The 17,953-nt window shown below is 45.9% G+C and overlaps 2 protein-coding genes across 2 annotated transcripts in view; both read left to right on the top strand.

Annotated features, from left to right (window-relative positions):
* The window catches only part of LOC140418000 (uncharacterized), a 132,389-nt gene that overhangs the window by 65,777 nt on the left and 48,659 nt on the right, over positions 1 to 17,953 (top strand). Inside the window, 1 exon segment of the mRNA XM_072501430.1 lies at positions 1,146 to 1,155. Within this exon segment, the coding sequence (XP_072357531.1) occupies positions 1,146 to 1,155 (10 nt within the window).
* LOC140420296 (uncharacterized) lies at positions 11,523 to 17,127 on the top strand. The gene is made up of 2 exons (XM_072504331.1): positions 11,523 to 11,642; positions 15,371 to 17,127. The coding sequence occupies exon 2, from the start codon at positions 15,954 to 15,956 to the stop codon at positions 16,650 to 16,652; it is 699 nt and encodes a 232-aa protein (XP_072360432.1). The 5' UTR covers positions 11,523 to 11,642; positions 15,371 to 15,953; the 3' UTR covers positions 16,653 to 17,127.

The following is a 17,953-nucleotide window of genomic DNA, read 5'->3' as shown; positions in this document are numbered from 1 at the left end:
CTGAACCACATTTTCAAACATTGTGTCAAAAGATAAAGAAAATCTCCTCTCCCCCTCTGGCTCCTTTACCAATTAGCTTAAGAGAGACTCACGAGCCTGTCAAACTCTTTCGCCCACGTTCCCTAAAGTGAATGAATTTGAGCAGAAAAATACCACCAAAAATCAAATATTTTCAAATAAACAAGTTTATTCATGAAATCAAACATGATTTTAAAAAATATCGGAACATTACTTGCGGATCAAAGACAACCAGAGTAAAAGAGTAACCATGAAAGGATGTTCACAATATTCGGGACCCAAATGTTTCTCTTTGGTTCCTCTGTAGCCTGTTCCTGTGGCTCCCCACTTTGGACACACGCACTGAACCCCGGGTTCAAGACACCATCAGCCCTGATCATCCCCATCCCTTGATTTCCCAGTCAGTCCTCTATTCGTGTGACACCCATGGCAGATTCCCAACTGGGGCACAGGCCCCGTTATTCTCCGCTAAATTCAGCCTTCAGCTCAGTTGCCTCGCTGTCATTGACACGATCAATAATGAGGCGGAAAAGTGACCGAGGTTCAAAGAGCAAGACAAAACTTGTGGATTGGGATCTCTGTAAAGATCAGTAACTTCAAAGAAAAAAATCAATTCCCCAGTCAACAAATTGAAGGATCACGTGACAGGACGTACATTTTACTGCAACAAACAAACCAGAAGCAACATTAACTAAATATTATTTTTGTAGGAAACCTACAGCTTAAAAGTATCAGTCCAAAGTGATTATTCATTCCCAAGGGTTCCGTTCCTTTCTTTTCCCAATCTGGCAGCCTTTAACTGCAGAACTGTCTTTCACAGTGAAAGATTGGCTAGCTACCAGAAAACTGAGACTAAGCAAAAATAGGTAATTTTCTGGTTGGCAAGATGTAACGAGCGGTGTGTCACAGGGATCAGTGCTGGGGAGTCAATCTTCTACAATTTATATCAATGACTTGGATGATGGGTCTGAAGGTATGATTGTTGAGTTTGCTGATGATGCAGGCAAAAAGGAAAAGGAGGCGGTGTTGCACTGATAATAAGGAACGGCATCAGTACATTAATAAGGGAGGATCTCAGGTCAGGAATACAAAATGTGGAAACTGTTTGGGTGGAGCTAAAAAAACAGCATAGGACGGGTTTGGTGCCAGAGGCACAGTGCTGCCTACTCACCTGAGGAGGTTGTACAGTTTTTTACAGCACTGTTGGCCTGTCCGGACGGTGTTTCTCACGGAGATTACTGCCTCTGCCACCTGTGCCCAGGCACGATGAACGGTGGCAGCTGGCTGCCTCCTTCCCGGGCCACGGTACAGGGTTGCCCGCCTCTCCTCCATGGCGTCCAGCAGGGTCTCAAGCTCATTGTCCGTAAAGCGGGGTGCCACTCTCCTCACTGCCATCTTGTTGGCTGGGATGGTGTGTGGGGAGTGAAGTGTGTTTATGCAGCTTGTCAGCCTCCTGAGTGTCAATCGTGAATTCGGCAAATCCGGCACCGTTTCTCATTGGAATGGATTGAGTTCCATGTGATGCCGGTCCTGGCCCCTCAACAGTCGTTGAATCAGATGAGGTGCGGCACCAGTTTGCTATCGTAGAACTCGCGAATCCTGCCCTGGCATCAACATTTAGTCTCAGGAATGGAGAATTCAAGCAAAGAAATCTCCCAACATCAGAAAGCCAAGGGACAAGGGAGAATGAGGAATAAAGGATCACTAAGAGGCTGCATTGGAGAAATTAATGGATTGAATATTGATAAGTCCCCGAGATCGGATATTCTACATCCCAGAGAGTTGAAAGAGGTTGCTATCGAGATCGCGGATACATTGGTGATCAACTATAGATTCTGGAATGGTTCCTGCAGATTGAAAGGCAGCAAATGTCACCCGACTGTTCAGGAAGGGAGGGAGAGAGAAAACGGTGAACTACAGGCCTGTTAGCCTGACATCAGTACCGGGAAAATACCAGAATCTATTATAAAGGATGTGATAAATGGAAACATGGATAGTAATAATTAACATGGATTTATGATATGGAGATGCCGGCGTTGAACTTGGGTGGGCACAGTAAGAAGTCTTATAACACCAGGTTAAAGTCCAACAGGTTTGTTTTGAATCAATAGCTTTCGGAGCGCAGCTCCTTCCTCAGGTGAAGGAGCTTCTTCCTCACCTGATGAAGGAGCTGCGTTCCAAAAGCTAGTGATACAAAACAAACCTGTTGGACTATAACCTGGTGTTGTAAGACTTCTAACATGGATTTAGGAATAGGAAATCATGTTTGACGAACCTTTTGGATTTTTTGAGGATGTTATAAACAGAATTGATAAAGGGGAGTCCGTGGCTGTGGCACACTTAGATTTTCAGAAGGTTTATGATAAACACCCCACAGGAGGTTAGTCAGCAAAATGAAAACACGTGGGATGGGAGGTAATATACTGGCATGGATTGAGGATTGGCTAACAGGCAGAATACAGAGAGGAGGAATAAATGGGTCATTCTCACCTTAGCAGTTGGGACGAATGGGTTACTGCAAAGATCAGTACTTGGGCCCCAGCTGTTCATAGTTTATACAATGATTTGGATGTGGGGACCAAATGTAATATTTCCAAGTTCGTAGCTGACACAAAGCTGGATGGGAATGTGCGTTGTGAGGAAGATGTAAAACGGCTACAGGAGGATTTGGACAGACTTAGTGAGTGGGCAAGGACATGGCAGATGGAATATAATGTGGAAAAATGTAAGATTATCACTTTGGTAGGAGGAACCGATGAGCAGAGTATTTCTGAAATGGTCAGAGATTAGAAAGTGTAGATGTACAAAGGGACCTGGGTGTCCTCATCAATAAGTCACTGAAGGCTAACATACAGGCGCAGCAAGTTATTAGGAAGGCCAATGGGATGTTGGTCTTCATCACAAGAGGATTTGAGTGCAGGAGTAGTGAAGACTTGCTTCAATAGTATAGAACCTTGGTTAGACCACAGCTGGAGTACTGTGTGCAGTTTTACTCCCTTTACCTTAGGAAAGGTATTATTGCCACAGAGGGAGGGCAATGAAGGTTCACCAGACTTGTTCCGGGGATGGGAGGTGTTGTGTCTACAAAACCTCAGACACTTCGACCAGTTTATTAATCAAATGTTTTACCCAGGTATCTTTATTGACCAGATAAACAAAGGACAACAGAGTGTATAAATCACATAACTTTATTCCACAAGCAGTAAAACAGTTACTCTTAAATTATCCCACTAATTACAGTCCCAAGATTCTGAATAGTACCCGAGCCGATGGACACATTCGAGCTGTGGGTTTGATTATGTATCTCAATCTCCTCGGGGTCTTCTTCCGAGAAGATGGGTCTCGCCGCTGCTTCTTTCCGTCTCTGGTCAGCCGGCTCGATTACCTCTGCGTGGAGTCTTCACTGCTGGGCGGTCTGAGGGTTTGATCGTTATACCCTTTCTGTGTCCTTCCAGAATGTTCTCTGACCCCAGCCGATGAGGTCACAGGGTGGGTGTGGCACCACCCAGTAGAATTACTAATGGCCATCAGCTGGACACCGGAAAGCTGTCCGCGGGAGTCCATTTCCTGGTGTATTGTTTGTTATGTAACTTTGTCTATTCAAAACAATCAATCGATGAATAGAGCCAATTATCTCTTGATTGGTGATTGATGGAGCAGAGCAGCTCCAGACATGTGCTGGCAGCTTGTCGGAGTTCAGTGGATTCAGGCTGGTTGCTGGAGCTGGCTGTGGCTCGATTTAAAATGTCCAATTTTTAATTTAAAGTTTCTGATTTTATCGAGTCTAAACTACAGGCTACTGCACATTTTACCAGAGACATTTTACCTATGAAGAGACATTGGGGAAACTGGGCCTGTATTCACAGTTGTCTGTGCTAGATTGGGAAATTACAATAAAAGCTATGACGATAGACAGGCAATCACAAGTATTTGAGGAATTGTTACATATTTACATAAAATATAGACTCCCTTAATAATCAAAAATCCAACAGAGGATTTGCAACCGTGGCTAATAAGCAAAGTTAAAGATTGCATTAGATCAAAGGAAGAGGTTCATGAAGTGGCCAAAATCATAGTAAACCTGAGGATTGGGAACTTGGTCATCCTTTGCTGAAAACCAAACCAAAAGACTGATAAAGAAAGAGAAAATAGAATATGAGAGCAAACAGGCGAGAAACGTAAAAACAACAGGAAAAGCTCCTGTAGGAATGTGAAAAGGAAAAGATTAGCAAAGACCAATGTGGGTCCATTCCAGGCAGAGACAGGAGAGTTTATAATGGGGAATAAGGAAATGACAGAGAAATTAAACAGTGTTTGTCTGTCTTCACGGAGGAAGGTACAGAAATTGTCCTAAAAATACTCCAAGGTCTAGTGAGCAGGAGGAACTGAAAGAAATTAGTATTAGTGAAAATGTAGTATTGGTTGAAAGTTAATAAATCCCCAAAAGCTGATGCTCTACATCCCAGAGTGTTGAAAGAGGTGGCTGTAGAGACAGTGGATACGTTGGTCGTCATCTTTCAAAATTCTATAGATTCTGGAATGGTTCCTGCAGATTGGAAGGTGGTAAATGTAATCCCAATATTTAAGGAGGGAGAGAGAAAATGGGGAACCACAGACCCATTGGCTAATCTTTACCTTTTCACATTCCTATCGGAGCTTTTCCAGTCGGTTTTTATGTTTCTCGCCAGTTTGCTCTCATATTCTATTTTCTCTTTATCAGTTTCTTGGTCCTCCTTTGCTGAATTCTAAAACAAGTTCCCAGTCCTCAGGCTCACTACTATTTGGGCCACTTTATGAGCCTCTTCCTTTGATCGAATGGAATCTTTAGCTTTTCATGTTCGCCACGGTTGCATCACTTTTCCTGTCTCAGAATCCCTGAGAGAGAAAGAGAAGAGAGAACAAAATGCAGCCCTGGATGTAATTGAAGCAGAAACAATAACAGCAGAATCCATCACTGTAATTCATTGTGAACTTGTTGGTGTCTCAGCAGGGACGAGGAAACACAGAATCCCTTCCCACACAGAGAGGTGAATGGTCTCTCCCTAGTGTGAACTTGCTGGTGTGCCCGCAGGTTGGATGAATCACTGAATCTCTTCCCACACTGAGAGCAGGTGAATGGTCTCTCCCCAGTGTGAACTCGCTGATGTGTCTGCAGGCTGTTGGACTGAGTAAATCCCTTCCCACACTGGGAGCAGGTGAATGGTCTCTCCCCAGTGTGAACTCGCTGATGTGTCTGCAGGTTGGATGAATCACTGAATCTTTTCCCACACTGGGAGCAGGTGAACGGCCTCTCCCCAGTGTGAACTCGCTGGTGTTTCCTCAGATTGGATAACTCAGTGAATCCCTTCCCACACTGAGAGCAGGTGAATGGTCTCTCCCCAGTGTGAATTCGCTGGTGTGACTTCAGGCTGGATAACTGATTGAATCCCTTCTCACACTGAGAGCAAGTGAATGGCCACTCCCCAGTGTGAACTCGCTGGTGTTTCCTCAGATTGGATAACTCAGTGAATCCCTTCCCACACTGCGAGCAGGTGAACGGCCTCTCCCCAGTGTGAATTCGCTGGTGTGACTTCAGGCTGGATAACTGAGTGAATCCCTTCTCACACTGAGAGCAAGTGAACGGCCTCTCCCCAGTGTGAACTCGCTGGTGTGTCCTCAGTTTGGATAACTCAGTGAATCCCTTCCCACACGGAGAGCAGGTGAACGGTCTCTCTCCACTGTGACTGCGTCGGTGAACTTCCAGCATAGATGGGGCTCTGTATCCCTTCCCACAGTCCCCACATTTCCACGGTTTCTCCATGTTTTGGGTCTCCTCGTGTCTCTCCAGTCGGACAATCAGTTGAAGCCTCGTCCACACACAGAATACGTGTACGGACTCTCCCCGCTGTAAATGGTGTGATGAATTTTCAGGCTGTGTAACTGGTTAAAGCTCTTTCCACAGTCAGTGCTCTTGAACACTCTCACTCGGGTGTGTGTGTCTCGGTGCTTTTCCAGTCACACTGATGGTTAAACTTTGTTGAAGCCAACAGGTCGGGCAAACATTTCTCCTTCTAGATTTAAAGGCCGATGAACCGAGTGACTCTGTCAGATCCAGACGTGATGGTTTGAGATTTCTGTCTGTAAGTCCTCTCCTTTGGAGTTTACAAAAGATATCAGTCAGTCCAGGATAGAAATTCAGAACAGATTATTTTAATTTCTATGAAACAGTCTTTCCTCTCTCATTCCCCCAAAGCTGTAAATCTCCATCCCACACACTCTCCCTCCATTCTCACTCTGCTGTATCTAATATTCACCCTCCCAATTCTCCTGAAGGTGCTGATTCAGGCTGATTGACAGATCCATGCTCACTGCTTCCTGTCCTGGACACAGAGACCACAACTAATAGGAGCTGCAGTCAGCCATTCAGCCCATCAAGCCTACTCGACCATTCAATGGGATCATTGGCCGATCTACCTCAGCACCATTTTTCCACACTATCCCCCATATCCCTCAATATCTTCAATATTGAGAAACCTATCACTCTCGGTCTAAAAATACTTGATGACTGAGGCTCCACAGTCCTCTGGGATAGAGAATCCCAAAGCTTCACCACATTGTCTTTGAATTCATTGCCGGGGGCAGCACGATGGCATAGTGGTTAGTGCTGCTGCCCCTCAGTGCCGAGGACCTGGTTTCGATCCTGGCCCCAGGTCACTGTCCCTGTGGAGTCTGCACATTCTCCCTGTGCCAGCGTGGGTCTCACCCCCACAATGTAAAACGATGTGCAGGGTCGGTGAATTGGCCACGCTAAATTGCCCCTTAATTGGAAAAAAAAGAATTGGGTACTCAATATTTTATTTTTTTGAAGGACAACTAAGTTTTGGAGCCAGAGGTGTAATGAAAGCATCGTAAAAAGCGTGGGCTAATGGAATGTTGTTTGGATGAAGGGGATTCCCTGTGGAGTTAATTAGATTTCAGCTTGGTAAGATGATGTCAGTACTGGGAGGAGCCACGGTTTCAGGCTTTTTACAGCAAAGCAGTGTTTTAGTTGAGAATTGGTTCAAGATGTGAGCAGAGGTCAAGCATCTCAGTTCAGTTGAAAATATATGTCTGTAGCTAGATTAGCAGTTTCGTTCCAAGCAGTTCAGAAGAGTGTCATTCGAAGGCGAGCTGAAACAAGCTGAAACAGCTTCCCAAGTTTCTTCATGGTTCTGACAGGATCGAGATCTTGTCTTTGAAGCGGTGACACAAGATCTCTCTTTCTCAAAGAACATCTGTGTAAAGCAGGTATTGCTGAGGGCTAACTGTGTTTAACGGTGGATTGAGAGCTGAGATGGTGTTTTTGTTGTTTGAGTGGGAATAAAGGTAGCAGTTAAGGGTTACTGTATTCACTGTATTGATTAGCATTGTTTAAGGGCTAATTGTCAGCTCTTTTCTGGTGCGATATTAAATTTATTTTAATATTGTGTTAATAATAAAATTAATTTTCATACAGCACAGCCTATTTTTTGTGAAATCACTCCTGGAGTGAGGTATCCTTTCCTCACAGTCTGACAAAACACAAATAAAATATTGGGGTTTGTGTCCAGTATCCGAGCCACTGTTGGGGTCTGGTCCGGGATCATAACAGTGAGGAGGTGGGTTATGTGGATGTTTAGCGAACTTTGTACTCGAGGAGCAGAGATTTTACCTTCTTTCCAGCCCCACAGCCATGTCATACTAGAATCGACAACTTTTTTGTGCCGAGGACGATCCTACACCTGGTGTCCTCTTGCACCACAGGGAGCATCGTAATCACAGACCTTCCCCCGTTTGTCTGCAGTTTCTGCTCGAGGGCTCACCCCCAGGTCGAGAATGTGGAGGTTTGGAGCCACCCCGAGTTCATTTATTATGCACTTTCGGGAAGAGTTTGAGTTCTTCCTTTTGGTTAACTCGGCTCCTGGTATTTCCACCTCCATTTTGTTGGAGACGTGTAAAGTTTATGCTCGGGGCTGATCATTTCTTCCACTACTAACAAAAGGTGCAGGATGCTTGAGAACCAGCGGCGTCTGGAGTTTGGTTTGGCGAAGATGAGGAGAATTATAAGAAGCCTCCTAGTAAGCTATTGCTGAAGGAGGTTAACGCAGCAAGAGTGGCTTTGAACTCCCCGTTTACTCAGCAGGCCGAGAAAAGTTGAACGTTTGTCAGGCAGAAGTTGTACGAGTTTGGGAATAAGCCGAGCAAATACGTGGCCTGTTTGACAAAGAAAAAGGCCGACTTTAGAGCAAATTGCTCGATGCAGCTTGGGGATGGAAAAGGGTCATGAAGACGGAGGAGAAAAACAGGGATTTGAGGAATTCTATGCAGGATTACACAAGTCTGAGCAGTCTGGTGATGTGTTGGTGGGTGTGGAACAGTCTTTCTCTTCCCTGAAGCTTCTGGAGGCCTCAGAAAATCTTAATGAGGCAGCTGGTTTGTAATGCAGAACAAGGCCAGCAGCGCGGGTTCAATTCCCGTACCGGCTGAGAATTCTGAATTCTCCCTCTGTGACCCGAACAGGCGCCGGAATGTGGCGACTGGCGGATTTTCACAGTAACTTCATTGCAGTGTTAATGTAAGCCTACTTGTGACAATAAAAGATTATTATATTATTTCTAGGGAACAGGTGTCAAAGGCCAAGAAGTAGCTGCAGCCGGGTAAAGCCTCGGGACCGGATGGCTGTGGGTGTGAGTTTTATCGGGGGTTTGAGGATTTGTTGTTGGACCCATTGGTAGATATGTGTTGTCACTCTTTTGACTCTGGGATGCTGCCACCGACTCTTTGTGAGGCGAATATCTCTTTGATTCTGAAGGTGGGCAAGGACCCAGAGGAGTGGGCCTCTCATCACCCAATCTCTCTTTTGAATGTTGACTTGAAACTGCGATCTTATGTTTTGGCGATAAGGCTGGAGGACATCCTTCCGACAACCGTGTGGGAGAACCAGACTGGGTTTATAAGGAGAAGGTTTTCCAGTAGCAATGTTAGAAGGTTGCTGAATGTGATTCAGGCTTTTCAGAAATATGCATTGGATGGGCTGGTGATCTCCTTTGATGCAGAGAAAGCTTTTGCTCGAGTTGAGTGGAATTATCTGGTGCATCCGCTGTGAGGCTTCGGGTTGGGTGAGGATTATATTGAGTGGATTCAATTGTTACATCACAGACCGGCAGCGGCGGTGCTCACCAATGATTTAAGGGTGTCGAAGTTTGAGCTTCAGAGAGGGACGAGACAGGGCTGCCCTCTGTCCCCCTTGCTGTTTGCGTTGGCCATTGAGCCCTTGCTGGAGGATATTAGATCAGAAACTCTGATGTCGAGACTGGAGGGTGGGGTGAGGCAGCACAAGATCACTCTGAGTGTCGATGACGGGCAGCTGTTTGTGTCGAACCCAGTGTTTCAGACCCGGACATTATTGGAATGGGGGAGGGGGTGTGAGGAGTTGAGGGGTCAGCCCTCTTTTCTTACTAAGTTACACTTCAGATGGTTCCCCTTGGGATTTAAATATCTGGGAATGTCAATGTCTCCCCTTTTTTAGACAGCTATATGGGGACAACCTTCCACAGCTGATGGTGACTATTAGGTGGGACCTTGCCCGGTGGTCGGCTCTTCCGATTTCATGGTGAGGGAGAATCACCTTCATTAAAATGAATGTGTTGCCCAGACTGTTGTACCCTCTGCAGATGCTGCCTATACTGCTGTCAAACAGAGTTGTTAAGGAAATTAATGGAACGATTAGTACATTTATCTGGTCTCAAGTTTGTTCTGCTCCAGTCACCAGGAGCTAAGGGAGGGTTGGATCTCCCGAATATCAGACTATGTCAATTGGCCTCTCGTCTCAGGTTCATAAGGGATTGAGTTAGGATGGACCCAACATTCATCTGGCTCAATACAGAAGCAGACCTGTCAGGTCTCCCTCGATCCAAAACTGGCATAGGCTGATTATAGAATGCATCTCCATGCAATTTTTAATGTCTGTAATTCATTCTGAGTCTGGTGCATTGGGTGAAGTATGGAACTCCTATCTCAAATACATAGGCTCCAATTTGACTGACTTGCTCCTCCTGGGCATTCCATGAGTGAATTAAATTCAACTTCGGCCAGGAATAGGGCACAGTGGGTTGCACTGCTGCCTCACAGCACCAGGGGCCCAGGTTTGATTCCTTGAGTGGCTGTCTGCGTGAAGATAGACATTCTCCCTGTGTCTGCGTGTGTTTCCTCTGAGTGCTACGTTTTCCTCCCACAGTCCAAAGATGTGCAGTTAAAGTGGATTGGTCATGCTAAATTGACCCTTAGTGTCCAAAGAGGTATAATAATAATTGATTATTGTCACAAGTAGGCTTCAATGAAGTTACTGTGAAAAGCCCCTAGTCACCACATTCCGGCGCCTGTTCAGGGAGGCCGGTACGGGAATTGAAGCCGCGCTGCTGGCATTGTTGCACATTACAAGCCAGCTGTTTAGCCCACTGTGCTGGTGTAGTTTAGGTGGGTTGTCTATAATCAATGCACAAGGTTATGGGGATAGGGCAGAGAGTGGGCCTCAGTGAACGCTCTTTCTGCGGGTCAGTGCAGATTTAATAATAATAATAAATGTACTTTATATATATTATTTATGGTTCTGTAATAATCTGTACCATTTAACAACACTGGACATTTCTCTGTCTGATATTAATTTACGATCCCCTTAAATGTCAATCATCTCCTGGGGAAACCAGCCATTTAATTGTGAATATTAGAAAACTGACCATCCTTTCAGCCAGACAAACAAATGTATCAAGGGAGGCACAGTGGTTAGCACTGCTGCCTCACAGTTCCAGGGACCTGGGTTCAATTCTGGCCTTGTGAGACTGTCTGTGTGGAGTTTGCACATTCTCCCCGTGTCTGTGTGGGTTTCCTCTGGTTTCTTCCCACAGTCCAAAGATGTGCAGGTTTGGTGGGTTGATCATGCTAAATTGTCCTTAATGTCCAAGAGGTTAAGTTGGTTTACTGGATTACAGGGATCGGGTGGAGGCGTGGGATTAGGTAGGGTGCTCTTTCTAAGGGCCGTGCAGACTCGATGGGCTGAATGGGCTCCGTCTACACTGTAAATTCATTGGTTCTATGAAGCCGAGTGAGGAAAGGATGTCAATGTCTTTAAGAGAGCGAGAGAAGAGAGATCTGGGCCAAGCTTTCCAGAGTCTGCACTCTCCTTGAATTCACTTGCTTTCCCTTCAGTTGCTGCAAGTCACCAATTGAAGGTGAGAAGGAGAAAAGAAATGGAAAGGGGGAGAAAAGAAAGTGTTTTACTCACAGATGTTGGAGACAGGAGGACATTTCAGTCTGTGTGAAGTTAAATCTCCGGCACGGAGGGAGGGAAAATCACCTTCTCGCTCTGGCCGGAGCTGTCAGCCGGTTGCCTGGAAACCTTGTCTGGAGGAGGGGGATTAATGAGTGGCGTGGAGCTGCCGTGTCCGCACGCCGGGCTTGAGCACTGGACCCTGAGACGTCACCGCGGATTCCTGTGCGTGCGCCGGACAGTTGTTGACCAATGGGAAGAGTTGGTGAACCGGAAGGACCCTCTTCCTCCATCCAATCAGCTCCCCCGTTGCCTGAATGCGGAAGCTGGACGATGAGGCTTCCTCCTGTCTCCAACATCTGTGAGTAAAACACTTTCTTTTCTCCCCCTTTCCATTTCTTTTATCATTCTGAGGTGAAAGGAAGTGAATCCAGAGAGAGTGCAGACTCTGGAAAGCTTTTCTCTCTCGTAAAGACATTGACATCCTTTGCTCCCTCAGCTTGATACATTTATTTGTCTGGCTAAAAGGATGGTCTCTTTCCCAATGTTCACAATTAAAGGGCTGGTTTCTCCAGGAGATGGCTGACATTTAAGGGGACAGTAAATTAATATCAGACAGAGATATGTCTCGTGTTGCTATATGGTACAAATTAGACATATTATTTATATATAATCTCCACATCATATTATTTATGGTTCTGTAATAAAGTACATTTATTATTATTTCTAGCCTTGTGATATTGTGCTGTAGCTATGTTATATATTTCCTGTCATCTCTTCTCTCAGAGGGTTATTAGCCTCTGGATTTCTCTTCCACAGGGACCAGTGGGGTGTGGGGGTCATTGAATATATTCACGGATGAGGTGGACAGATTTTTAATAAGTTATTTTTTAAATCATGTTTTAAACAATGAATGCAACAGAGTAACAGGAAGAATGGTGGGAAATGGTCACAGAGCGGAACAAGAGATATTGCCAACATTAATCCAAGCAACACATTGCAGAATTAATTTGGAACAGGATATTTGAGGGACCAGAGCCTCGAGATGAAATGCCAGATCAATTGAACAACCAGTTAACAGGTTAAAATAGTGAGTGGGGAAAGAGGGTAAGATTATATAATAACAGAGGATAACAATTCAGTTTGTAAAATATTACAAACAGACTAACAGCATATACAAATTAAAATGAATAACACAACATAGATGGCAGATAACTCCTATAGTGCAGAAGGCCATTCACCCCTCAAGTCTGCAGTGAGTCTCAGAAAGAACACTTCACTGAAGCCCACTCCCCATCCTATTCTCGTAAACCGGTGCATTGATCATGGTCAAGCTATCTAACCTAAACATCTTGGACACTAAAGGGCAATTTAGTGTGACCAATCCACTTTCGCTGCACATTTTTGGACAGTGGGAGGAAATTGGAGCAACCGGAGGAAACCCACAAAGAAACAAGGAGAATGTGCAAACTCCACACAGCCACCCACCCAAGGCTGGAATTGAACCTGGGTCCCTGGCACTGAGGTAGCAGTACTAACCACTGTGCCCTACTCCCGGCCTAAGTTAAATTAACTTCACTCATGGAAAGCTCAGGAGGCGCAAGTCAGTCAAATTGGAGGCTATGTATTTGAGGTAGAAGTCCCATACTTTACCCAATGCATCAGACTCAGAATGAATTACAGACATTAAATATTGCATGGAGATGCATTCCATAATCAGCCTGTGCCAGTTTTGGATACAGGGAGACCTGACTGGTCTGCTTCTGTATTGAGCCAGATGAATGTTGGGTCCATCCCAACCCAATCCCTTATGAACCTAAGACGAGAGGCCAATTGATGAAGTATGATTTTCGGGAGACCATACCCTCCCTTAGCTCCTGGTAATTGGAGCTCAGCAGACTTCAGGCGAGGTTTCTTTGTGTTCCAGATAGAGTCATAAATTTTTTTCAGCATGGAAACATGCCCTTCGGCCTAGCTTGTCCATGCCGCCCAGTTTCTATCACTAAGCTAGTCCCACTTGCCAGGATTTATCCCATATCCCTCTATACCCACCCTGCCCATGTAACTGGGGTTTAAATACAAAATTATACCCGCCTCTACCACTGCCTCTGGCAGCCGTTCCAGATGCTCACCACCTTCTATCTGAAGAAATTTCCCCTCTGGTCTCTTTTGTATCTCTCCCCTCTCACCTTAAACCTATGTCCTCTAGTTCTAGACTCCTCTACCTTAGGGAAAAGATGTTGACTGTATACCTTATCTATGCTTCTCATTATTTTATAGACCTCTAAAAGATTACATCTCAGCCTCCTACGCTCCAGGGAAAAAAGTCCCAGCCAATCCAGCTTCTCCTTATAACTCAGACCATCAGGTCCTGGCAGCATCCTCCTAAATCTCTTCTGCACCCTTTCTAGTTTAACAATATCCTTCCTATAATAGGCTGACCAGAACTGTTCCCCATCATCCAGATGAGTTTTCTGTACTAAGGTTATGTCGACTTTCTCCTTAAGAAAGGAGAGAATCTTTTTCCTTCTGATAGGGTGATGGATGCCCCGTACATTCCCTGAGAAAATTTGCAGATTAACTGCCGCCATTAGTTAAGCGACAGAGAGAACAGGAACAGATTTTCACACCACAATCGGGCGTGCGCCATAACCCCCTCCTCCAACTCTCTTTACACCAGAGGCACCAAAGTTTCCCCAAACTGCTCCTTTCAAGGATAAAAGCCCCGTCTGTACCAGAGTGGGATAAAGTCAACAACACATAAACCCCCCCCATAATAACAAAAATACAAAAGAATCACCACCACAATAGATCCAAGGGCACATTCCTCAATAAGACTGAGGACCCGGAGGATTAACCCCACGGCCAGACTGTCGTTACCCTCAGGACACCTTCTCCAAAATGAGGAGAAGAAAAAAAGCACCAACAAGGGAATGGGGATCGAATGCCCCTCCCGCATTTTAGACCCACCCGGGAAGACCAGCGTCCACTACCACCCACCCTTCAGCAATGGCACCACTCGGTTCTGCCATGATTAATGCTCGGATAATAGAAGAAAGACGATAACTGAGATAATATAATACAAGTCCCTGGAACACTCGAGGAGAAGAAGACGACATTCAATCGGCTCTCACAGAATAACAACTCCCTTCAACAGGATAAAAGATAACAAATTCAGACAACACCATGATAGGGAAAGAGTTTAGATTAGAGTCTGAGTTAGTCCGAGCTGCAAATCATCGCTCCAATCCTTGCTCTTCAAGGATTTAGCGAAGACCAAGGCAGTAGTAGGATTATTGAAAGACTTGACGGTGTTGTCGGATACAATTTTCAGGGTCACAGGATAAAGCGACATAATTCACTGTCAGGTGAGGTGGGAGCCAGGACCTCAAAGACATGATCCGATGCCCTTTCTAATTTGAAACACCCAGGCTTCACATCCAGCTTGAGAAAACGTGGCAGCCGGTCCTCGAAGAACCTAGCGGGAGCCTCACCCTCCACACCTTCTGGCAGGCCGACGACTCGGATGTTCTTTCTCTGACCCTCGGTTCTCCAAGTTCTCCAGGAGTCCACCACACCACTCAGGTGGTTTTCCAAGGATTGAATTCTTGCCTCCGCTGAGGAAGCATCTTGTTCAACGTTCAGGATTTTCTCCTCCGGATCATCGAGCCTCTTCATGGTGTTCTGCAGCTCAGCCTCATGAGTTCACAGATATTGAGTCAGCACACTCAGCCTCTGGTCAATAACACGGAGAATGTTGCTGACATAGATCGGCCAATGATCCCACAGAATAGACTATTAGGCTTGATGGGCCGTATGGCCAACTGCAGCTCGTATTGGTTATGATCTCTGTGCCTAGGACAGGAAGCAGTGAGCATGGATCAATCAGCCTGAATCAGCACCTTCAGGAGAATTGGGAGGGTGAATATTAGATACAGCAGTGTGAGAATGGAGGGAGAGTGTGTGAGACGGAGATTTACAGCTTTTGGGGAATGAAAGAGGAAAGAATGTTCTCTAGGAACTAGAATTGTCTGTTTTGAATTTCTATTCTGTACTAACAGTGATGTCTTTTGTAAATTGTTTTTACAGGATATTAGACGAAGAGGAGGAATTACAGAGAGAAATCTCAAAATTTACGTATCGATCTGACTGAGTCTCTCAATTCCTTGGATCTGAGTATCATCGGCCTTTGAATCTAGAAGGAGAAATGTTTGTCTGTTCTGTCGGCTTCAAAAAATCTTAACCATCAGTGTGACTGGAAAAGCACCAAGACACACACACCCGAGTGAGAGTGTTCCAGAGCACTGACTGTGGAAAGAGCTTTAAGCAGTTACACAGCCCCAAAAAACATCACACCATTTACAGCAGGGAAAATGAAATGAAATGAAATGAAATGAAAATGAATGAAATGAAATGAAAATCGCTTATTGTCACAAGTAGGCTTCAATGAAGTTACTGTGAAAAGCCCCAAGTCGCCACATTCCGGCACCTGTTCGGGGAGGCTGGTACGGAAATTGAACCGTGCTGCTGGCCTGCCTTGGTCTGCTTTCAAAGCCAGCAATTTAGCCCAGTGAGCTAAACCAGCCCCTTAGAGAGACCGTACACGCGTTGTGTGTGTGGACGAGGCTTGAACTGAGAATAAAACCTGGAGAGACAAGAGGAGACCCAAAACATGGAGAAACCGTGGAAATGTGGGGATTGTGGGAAGGGATTCAGGGCTCCATCTCAGCTGGAAGTTCATCGGTGCAGTCACACTGGGGAGAGGCCGTTCACCTGCTCTCAGTGTGAGAAGGGATTCACTGAGTTATCTAGCCTGCGGAAACACCAGCGAGCTCACACTGGGAAGAGGCCATTCACCTGCTCTCAGTGTGGGAAGGGATTCACTGAGTTATCCAGCCTGCGGAAACACCAGCGAGTTCACACTGGGGAGAGGCCATTCACCTGCTCTCAGTGTGAGAAGGGATTCACTGAGTTATCCAGCCTGCGGGTACACCAGCGCATTCACACTGGGGACAGGCCGTTCACCTGTTCTGTGTGTGCGAAGGGATTCATTGCTTCATCGAACCTGCAGAAACACCAGCGCGTTCACACGGGGGAGAGGCCGTTCACCTGCTCTCAGTGTGAGAAGGGATTCACTCAGTTATCCAGCCTGCAGACACACCAGCGAGTTCACACTGGGGAGAGGCCGTTCACCTGCTCTCAGTGTGAGAAGAGATTCACTACTTTATCGAGCCTGCTGACACACCAGCGAGTTCACACTGGGGAGAGGCCGTTCACCTGCTCTCAGTGTGAGAAGAGATTCACTACTTTATCGAGCCTGCAGAGACACCAGCGAATTCACACTGCGGAGAAGGCGTTAACCTGCTCTTAGTGAGAGAAGGGATTCAGATATCCGTACACCCTGCAGGAACACTAGTGAGTTCACACCTGGAAGAAGCCATTCACCTGCTCTGAGCAGGGGAGACATTCAATGATCCGTCCCAACTACGGAGACATTGGCGTGTTAATTCTGGGGAGAGACCATTCATCTGCTCTCAATGTGGGGAGGGGCTTTGTGATTCATCACACCTGTTGTGACTCCAATAAGTTCACAATAAATTACAGATGTTGGCTCCGTTGTTATTGGTTCTGCTCTCACTGACATCCAGGACTGCATTTTGTTCATTCTGACATCTGGTGACTGGTGATGATTGGAGGGTTTCTTTCTGCTGGACTGGCTGGTCTAACACCTCTGCCTCCGGTGGGCTGACCATTTTTGAGGCTAGTTGTGATTACCTGGTTCCAAGTTTGACGAGAAGCACAGAATGAAAAGGTGTTTGCACGTTGGAAGATATTTAGTTCCCAAAGCAGCCATGTTGCCATGATGTTGGGCTACGGTGGTTACAGGGTTCTTTTGCCTAATTTATCTGGGTGTTTCTCACAGAAGGAAACTGTCATGGTATGAGGGGCAAGTTGTCTGGTAGATTGGGAAATTGCAGTAAACATATCACTGAAAGTGGCAACGCAAGTGGATAATGAGCTAAGAAGACAGACGGCATGCTTGTCTTCATTGGTCGGGGCATTGAGTATAAAAATTGGCAAGTCATGCTGCAGCTGTACAGAACCTTAGTTAGGCCACTCGTGGAATATTGCCTACAATTGTGGTCACCACATTACCTAAAGGATGTGGAGGCTTTGGAGAGAGTACAGAGGAGGTTTACCAGGATGTTGTCTGGCCTGGAGGGTATTAGCTGTGAAATGAAAATGAAAATCGCTTATTGTCACAAGTAGGCTTCAATGAAGTTACTGTGAAAAGCCCCTAGCCGCCACATTCCGGCGCCTGTTCGGGAGGTTTGTACGGGAATTGAACCGTGCTGCTGGCCTGCCTTGTTCTGCTTTCAAAGCCAGTGATTTAGCTCAGTGTGCTAAACCAGCCCCTCGGAGGAGAGGTTCGATAAACTCGGATTGTTTTCACTAGAGTGACGGAGTTGAGGGACGACCTGATAAAAAGTTACAAAATTTTGACTGGCGTGGACAGAGTGGATAGTCAGAAGCTTTTCCCAGGTTGGAAAAGTCAATTACCAGGTGACATAGGTTTAAGGTGCAAGGGGCAAAGTTCAGAGGAGATGTGCGAGGTAAGTTTTTTTACACAGAGGGTGGTGAGTGCCTGGAACTCGCTGCCGGAGGAGGTGG

Source organism: Scyliorhinus torazame, chromosome 5, assembly GCF_047496885.1.
Source record: "Scyliorhinus torazame isolate Kashiwa2021f chromosome 5, sScyTor2.1, whole genome shotgun sequence".
NCBI lineage: Eukaryota > Metazoa > Chordata > Chondrichthyes > Carcharhiniformes > Scyliorhinidae > Scyliorhinus > Scyliorhinus torazame.
The sequence above is the reverse complement of the archived record's forward strand: the minus strand, read 5'-3'. Positions and strand labels throughout refer to the sequence as shown.